This window comes from Hemibagrus wyckioides, linkage group LG05, assembly GCF_019097595.1.
Source record: "Hemibagrus wyckioides isolate EC202008001 linkage group LG05, SWU_Hwy_1.0, whole genome shotgun sequence".
In the NCBI taxonomy this organism is placed as follows: domain Eukaryota; kingdom Metazoa; phylum Chordata; class Actinopteri; order Siluriformes; family Bagridae; genus Hemibagrus; species Hemibagrus wyckioides.
In genome coordinates this window covers 596759-604258 of record NC_080714.1, presented here as the reverse complement: position 1 = coordinate 604258, position 7500 = coordinate 596759, and the positions used below count along the sequence as shown (strand labels likewise).

At 45.3% G+C, this 7500-nt stretch overlaps 2 protein-coding genes across 6 annotated transcripts in view; both read right to left on the bottom strand.

The window, feature by feature from the left end:
• The window catches only part of creb3l3l (cAMP responsive element binding protein 3-like 3 like), a 10917-nt gene extending 7849 nt beyond the window's left edge, over positions 1-3068 (bottom strand). The window contains exons 1-6 of the mRNA XM_058389850.1: positions 2917-3068; positions 1490-1630; positions 664-958; positions 442-539; positions 250-342; positions 5-111 (exon numbers count right to left, since the gene is read on the bottom strand). Of these exons, the coding sequence (XP_058245833.1) occupies positions 5-111; positions 250-342; positions 442-539; positions 664-958; positions 1490-1630 (734 nt within the window). The 5' untranslated portion in view covers positions 2917-3068. The remainder of the gene's footprint in view (positions 1-4; positions 112-249; positions 343-441; positions 540-663; positions 959-1489; positions 1631-2916) is intronic.
• A 140-nt stretch (positions 3069-3208) lies between these two features.
• nim1ka (NIM1 serine/threonine protein kinase a) overlaps positions 3209-7500 on the bottom strand; it is an 18982-nt gene continuing 14690 nt past the window's right edge. For 2 of the 5 annotated variants that reach the window (XM_058389854.1, XM_058389855.1), the window contains exons 3-6: positions 6370-6678; positions 5659-5927; positions 4961-5032; positions 3209-4729 (exon numbers count right to left, since the gene is read on the bottom strand). In XM_058389854.1, coding sequence (XP_058245837.1) covers positions 4049-4729; positions 4961-5032; positions 5659-5927; positions 6370-6649 — 1302 coding nt within the window. In that variant the 5' untranslated portion in view covers positions 6650-6678 and the 3' untranslated portion in view covers positions 3209-4048. Of the gene's footprint in view, positions 4730-4960; positions 5033-5658; positions 5928-6369 lie in introns of all 5 variants that reach the window. The other 3 variants (XM_058389853.1, XM_058389852.1, XM_058389851.1) reach the window with 2 other exon arrangements.

Genomic DNA, 7500 nt, shown 5'->3' with positions numbered 1-7500 from the left:
TCACCTGTTCTCCAGTCCATCCACATACACTTTCTTCTTCTTGCGACTTTCCTGTGCAGATTGTTTATTCCTGATCTTCCTCCTCACCCGCTTCAGAGATCTCTCCTCCGCCTTACACACACACACACACACAAATAGTTTAAAAGTCTAGACTGACAACAAACATTCAGCATTGTCTGTCTCCACATTGATTTGAATTGAACGCAAACCTGTCATGCTTCATTGTCTCTCCTGTGTGTGTGTGTGTACCTTAGTGAGGGGCATGTGTGTTGGGATGGTCACTCCCTCCTTGGCTAAAAGTCGCTGCTCCTCGTCCGTCAGCATGATCTCCTTAAACTGGAACTGTAAAATATTCACCTTTATAAATACACATGGGTGTGTGTGTGTGTGTGTGTGAGTGTGTGTGTGTGTGAGTGTGTGTGTGTGTGTGTGTGAGTGTACCATGTGATCAAACTTGTTGCTCAGGTTGGACTCCTCTATAGTGAGAGAGCAGGGCAGCTCACTGCACACATCAGGACTCAGACTCTCATCCATATCATCTAACACCAAAAATAAACAAACATTCTCCATAAAAATAACACAATATTCAGAGTTGAAGAAAGAAAGACAGACAGACAGACAGACAGACAGACAGACAGACAGACAGACAGACAGGAAGCTGACCGAGGTTGATGAAGACGTCAGTGTCCGGTTTGTCGGTTCGGACGCTGTGTAAGGCGTAACAGTGATCCGTCTCCACCACCTGGGCTTCATAACACTCAGCCACACCCTCGAACACGCCCTCGGCCACGCCCTCCATCACACAATCCGTCTCACTGTGGGGGCTGGAGCTGGGGTCGTCCGAGATGCCGCTGTCGCTGCCCAGTGGAGAGAGGGACACACAGGGGGCGGAGAAACCGTCGTCCTCCTCACCTAGCAACCGACTGAGGAAATCCTCCGTGTCCACTGCACTCAACATCTACACACACACACACAGATTAGCATGAGAGAAAACACGCTAACACACGGATTAGCCTGAGGAAAAACATGCTAAGTGTTAGCGCTGCTGCTCGCTGTGTCTCAGTATCAGTTCTTCAGCATAAGGCAGAGCTGAAGCAAAGCTGCTGATTGGTCGATGCTGTAATGTCCGTTCTGACTGACTGCACTTTACTCTGTGTTTATTCACTTCTATTTTATTATAATAATATTTAATAATAATAATAGTAATAATAATAATACTTTATATGTATTATATTATATATCATATTATTATTACTGTATTATCCTATAATATTTAGTTTAAAGCTCTCTCCACAGACGCTGCTCCTCTGCTGTGTGTGTGTGCTATAAACATTAGCGTGCGCTATAATTATCACCGCGTCACACAGCAGTCATGTGACATGTCTCACTGCCGTGGACTGTGTGAGCAGTGAGACAGGTCTGACAGCACGCTGGTGTTACAGAGGTCAGTGTCCTGCTCCTGGTCCAGAACCCTGATAGCGGTACTCACGTCCTGTTCAGACAGCAGGTCCTCCATCAGGTTGTTCCCATCAGAGAAGAAGAGGTCATCATCTCCAGTGTCTTCATCAGGAAACAGCAGACCGAACAGGTCCGGTCCCTCCGTGTCCTGCAGCTCCTCACTCAGCGACATCTGACAAAGAGTTTACAAGCAGGAGTTTGACCTTTAACCCTGGATCAACACTCAAGGTCCAGATCCTGAGGCTATGGTCACACTAGTTCCTAGCTGCAGATAGTTCCCTTAAAAATGAAGAGAAAGAGTTCTAGGTGTGGTTTCATCTGCCAGACTGGAGCCCAGTTTACAGAGAGGTCAGGAAGGAAAATAAAGCTGGACAGAAGCAGCAGAGATGCCTGCAGTGTCCGGGGAGCAGAAAAGTCACCTGGCTCAGTTAATCTGAGGAAGGAATCATGGAGTTTCACCTGACCGGTGCTTTATTAACGTGTGTCTGAATCGTGAGCTTGACTCTCACGTGACTGAGGAGCAGCTGGACGGCGTGACGTTAGATAGCGTGCGAAATGTAAACGCTGTCCTTTCAGCCGGATCAGCAAACAAACCCTGAGGTCAGGCTGCTGGATTCTCTTGTTCCTGTCCCTCACAGGTAGGAATCAGGGTGTGTCTGTTATCTACAATAACCTTTAGAACACACTGAACAACCACAGACCCACATTGGAGTTATGACAGAGTTATGAAGTGCTTATGTAGCTGTAATGTTGCTGTCATGTAGCTGTCATGTAGCTGTATGAACAGCAGCTGAATACAGAGTAATCACTAATGCCACAGCATGCTTTATTAAACTCCTGAGATGTTTTTATATTTAAACACAGTGAATTTTACAGGATATTTCACTGTGTCCATAAACATTTGCATTGTCACGTGACTGTAAACCTCAGCATGGAGAACAAACTGCTGTTGTTCTGAGATCTGAACCTGAACTCTCAGCAGAATGATGCAAACCTTCAGGCTGTTAAAGGAGGTGCAGAAGATCCCTTTCACAAGCGCAGACACACACACACACACACACTTATAAAGGATGTTTATTCACTGCGCTAGATGAATACATTAGAGTATCTTAGTGAAGTTAATCAGATGCTCGAGGCTACATCCAAATCAATTCATTTTCCTGTAATGAACTCATTATGACGTCACTATGATCGTATCATGGAATCTGTAATCTATCAGCTCTGTTCGCTGAGGCGCAGGCAGAAGATTTAGATTCTATATAATGAAGTAAATAAATCATGTAGATATGTTAGAAATATAAAGTATCCTCAGAATATCCTCGTGTTTATTAGTGTGTTAATCTGAGACAGTGTGTGACAGCTCGCGCACACACATTCAACACACTGCCCTTTATAAATGTGGTGTTTTATGGATTAAATGGTTGTTATTAATAATAAATACTGACATTCCTCACTTACCTTTCGATGATCTGTGTAGTTTCGGTGTGAAATGTGGTAAAGAATAAAGACACAAACACGGCGCTCGGCTCTGCCTTTCTTCCCTTTTTTTCTGTTCGGTTTCCTGCTAAAATCACCCTCCAACGAGGCAGAAATTACGTCATCACGTAACGCCGCGTCAGCGTGAGCACGCAGTGGGACTGAACTGAATTGTGGGAGATGTAGTCTGAGATACTGCTAGCAAAAACATACGAGTTTACTGAAAAAAATCATACATTTAGCCTTTTCATCCCATCTCCCCCCCCCTCTCTCTCTCTCTCACACACACACACACACACACACACACACACACACACAGACACACACATTCTTTCTTTTTCTTTAATAGAAATCAGCAGTAGTTATGTTCAGGTTGAAGTATTAAAGATAACTGCAGTGATCCTCTAACATGCTGTAAGAGCAAAAATATACTAGTGCACTTTTTAAGTTCATAAACCACAAGGCTGAGAGGTTCTGACTGAGAAACAGGAGCTAAAACCGGCTAACACTCATCACCTAGCTAATCCAAAACATTATTAAAACTACTGAAATGAAGAAAAAAAACCAGAAATGAATGGAGCTGATTAGCCAAGAAATGATGCTATGATAACAGGAAGCTTTGATTTTTATCTGAAATGGTTAATATGACCTTAAAAATCTTTTTTGTGGTATAACAAATTCCTCACAGATAGTCTTCTATAGCTAGCCGATGTAGGCTAGCTTGCTAACAAACATGCCTGCTTTACTTAGACAGTGTAACAGTTACACTAATGTCAGTTAGCCTGCTAGTAAAATTGGCTAGCTAATAGTGATAATAATAATGATAATAATAATAATAATAATAATAATAATAGAAATTTGTACTTTTATTTTGTTTGGCATGACGTAGCAACATTGTGCTAGTAAATGTGGTGCTGCATTATCATTAGCCTGTTTTGCTAACGTTAGCAGTAGATTTGTGATTTTCTATTGCCAACTTGTTGATCCAGAGACAGCTGTTACTTAGCAACGTTAACAAATTTCATCATTATAAAAAATAAATAAAAAATCCAGTCGTCGAAGTTTATCTGCTGCAGAAAAAAGAACAGCAGAATCGTGTGTTTATTTCAGGACGTCACAAAATGGCACAGAGCTTGGACGTGTGTCTGAGGCCCCTGTAGGCCTTTAGCCGCTCCTTCTTAGCCTGGTTAGCCTGGCTGGCGTCGTGCATGACGAGCGGCATGCTCTCAAAGGCCCGGCGGCGGTGTGCGCGGTGCAGCAGGATGCGGTAGACGCCGGTGACGGAGCTCCTGCAGTCTTTGCCCTGGTTGTTGCGGATGTGTTCGGTGGTGATGCCGAGTGCCCGCAGGTCGTCCCTCACCTCATACTCGTCCTCCTCCAGGTCCTCCTCCTCCGCCAGGTACAGCGGGTCCAGCTTAAACGGCTCTGTGGCTTTGGGGAAGTCGACGTTCTGCAGCCAGTCGCTGCTCATCATCTGCTCCAGGCTGCGGCGCTCGGACGGCTGTGGCTGCAGGATGCTGTGGATCAGTCGCCGACACGGCTCCGGAATCCACGCGGGCACCGTGTACGCTCCGTCCAGGATGCAACGCTTCAGCTTAGCCACGGTATCGGCGCGGAATGGCATGGTGCCCGAGACCATGAAAAACAGCAGCACGCCCAGAGCCCATACATCCACGTACACGCCCACGTATCGCTCGTCACGGAAGAGTTCCGGCGCTGCGTACGGCGGAGAACCACACAACGTGCTGAGGGTCTCGTCACGCCGACTCACAGTGCTGAAGCCGAAATCACCCACCTGTACAACGTAACAAGTCACGGGTCAGGGATAACATCTCAGCAGTGTTTATCAGCTACATGCTACCAGGGTCATACAGGTAATTAGCAGTGAATTAGCAGCATAGCTTTAGTTAACTGTAGTGTCATGTTAGTATCGTTGCTAGCGTGCCTGGCTAGCTCTTTCTTTATTGTGCAGTTTATAAACTCTAAGTGTCTAGGTGTCACAGTGTGAAAGTGAATAATCGCGCACCTTCACACACGTGCTGCAGGAGAAGAAAACGTTCTCAGCCTTCAGGTCACGGTGGATGATGTTGTTGTCATGCTGCAGGAGCAAGAAGAAAACATCAGAAGTGTTTTAATGTGAAAAAGTACTTCAGTGTGTTGGGGAGGCTGCAGGAGGCGCTAATGTGCTAACCGCTAACGTGTGTTACACACAAAATCAAGTTTAATTATTATTATTATTATTATTATTATTGTTGTTGTTGTTGTTGTTTTCAGGGTTGTCTCAGAACTGTGGATATATGGATTCTTCACAGCTCCTGAAGCAAGTCACTACACAGACACCGAGTGCTAATGATAACTAGCGTAATCACTGCCTCTAGCTGCAGAAGCTTTTTCGAATCACTTCAGGAGCTGTTCACAAATGAATGTGAATCACTTGTGGAGTCATTTTAAAGATATATGGAAGTTAATTAATTTAATTATTTACAAATAAGAGCATCCAGAAAATTCTGACAAAATTTCACTTCAGAGAACAACATGAACTCTATCAGTTGTAAAGTAGGTGTGGCTTAGCATCTCAGCATTCAGTAACATAATATCTACCTTAAAAGACATAAAAAATACTAAAATACAGGTAAATAACCAAGGTAACCATGGAGCGACCCCTGTTGCCATAGCAGCAGCTAATTCGGAGGTGTGATGCTGGTGTTAAACATCTGGACTCGCCATGTGCTTGACGGCGGAGAGGATCTGTGAGAAGACGATTTTGCTGTCGATGTCGGAGAGTTTTCCCTCCATGGTGATTTTGGTGTAGAGCTCGCCCCCTCCAGCATACTCCATCACCAGGTGCAGGCGCGTCAGCGTCTCCACCACCTCATACAGACGGATGATGTTGGGATGGTGGAGCTTCTCCATGCTGGAGATCTCGCGAGACAGCAGCTTCTGGGTCTTCTGATCCAGCTTGGTCTTGTCCAGGATCTTAATGGCCACTTTATCTGTGCAGTGAAGTAGCATCAGGGTTAATCTGATGCTAATCTGAAACTAGACATTGCATGAGTTTATGCTAACTAGGGTTAGCTAGCAGCTAAATATCACATAGTGACTATGAGAATGTTGTGCAGAACTCCATTTTAAAATGTCTTCTCTCTCAGTGCTGGTTAGCTAGTAAGTCATTAGCTAGCTACTGAAACAGCTGAACAATTATTTTTTAGCACTTGTTAGCCAGTCAGCTAGCCGCTATCCATAGCCGTTACTTGTTCATTAACGTTGTAGCTAGCAATACCGGATTGTTCCTTGTTACTACAGAGGTTTATTTCCACTGTTTATTTTCTGAGCTGGTGATCAGCGGGTTGCGAGATCAAATCCCAGGACCACCAGAGAGCCACTTCTGCTAGCATGAGCCATGTGGCTACGTGCTGGACCACACGACGTCGTTACCTTTGGTGAGTGCATGCACCCCCAGTTTGACGTGAGAGAAGTTCCCACAGCCGATCTCTCCACGGATCTTGTAGAAGCCGATGCGACGGCCGATGGTGATCTCGCGCACCACTCTATCGTCCTGACACATGTCCAGGTTGAGCCGCTCGAGCGGCGTGAGCCTATGCTCCGGGACACCTTCATCATCCGTGAATACGTCTGAGCCATCCGGCCCGGTACAGCGGGAGTAACGCTGAGAACATGGCACGTCCACACCGGCCGGGGACACAGCCGCCATCATGGCATCAGAGCTGGAGATAACCACCACAACTACATACGTCATTTACACATAGAAGTGAATCAATTGAGGAGTCATTTACACATAGAAGTGAATCAACTTACAGGCTAGCACAGGGGTGGGCAAACTACGGCCCGCGGGCCACATCCGGCCCCTTGGTCCTTTTAATCAGGCCCGCCGAAGATTGGTACAGAATTGTCCAAATCAAATCATAATTATGACTGCATTCATTTGACCTTGTCCTGTAATGCCTGGCGTTCCACCAGGTGGCGCATTAGGCGCGGTGATACATTGACTTGATTTTGTGGAGCCCGGGCTACTCTCTGTTGTTACTCTGCTACTGCTCTGAACCCATCTGCAACAATGAGTGGGCCAAAGAAAAGAAAAGTCGACAGTGAGTGCCGAATGTTTAATAAGGAATGGACAACTAAATATTTTTTCACTGAAGTCCAGTCAAAGGCTGTATGTCTTATTTGCCAAGAAACCGTTGTGGTTTTAAAGGAATACAACATCAGCCATCACTTTTCCACCAAGCATGCTAATTACGTTAACAACCAGTCAACGCAAGAACAAACAGCTACCGCTCAGAGGCTGGCAGCTAGTTTGCAGGCTCAGCAAAACACCTTTATCCGACAAACTGCCATCCAAGAATCGAGCACGAAGGCAAGTTATTTGCTGGCATTCAAATTAGCAAAGACCAGCAAGCCTTTCTCCAAAGGGGAGTTTCTCAAAGAAGAAGTTGTTCAACTCTTAAACGGAATGAGTTTTATGCTTCATTAAACTTAGCCAAACTTCCAAACATCCAGAAGATGGCACAGAGGATGCTGGTGTTGTTTGGCTCTATCTATGTGTGT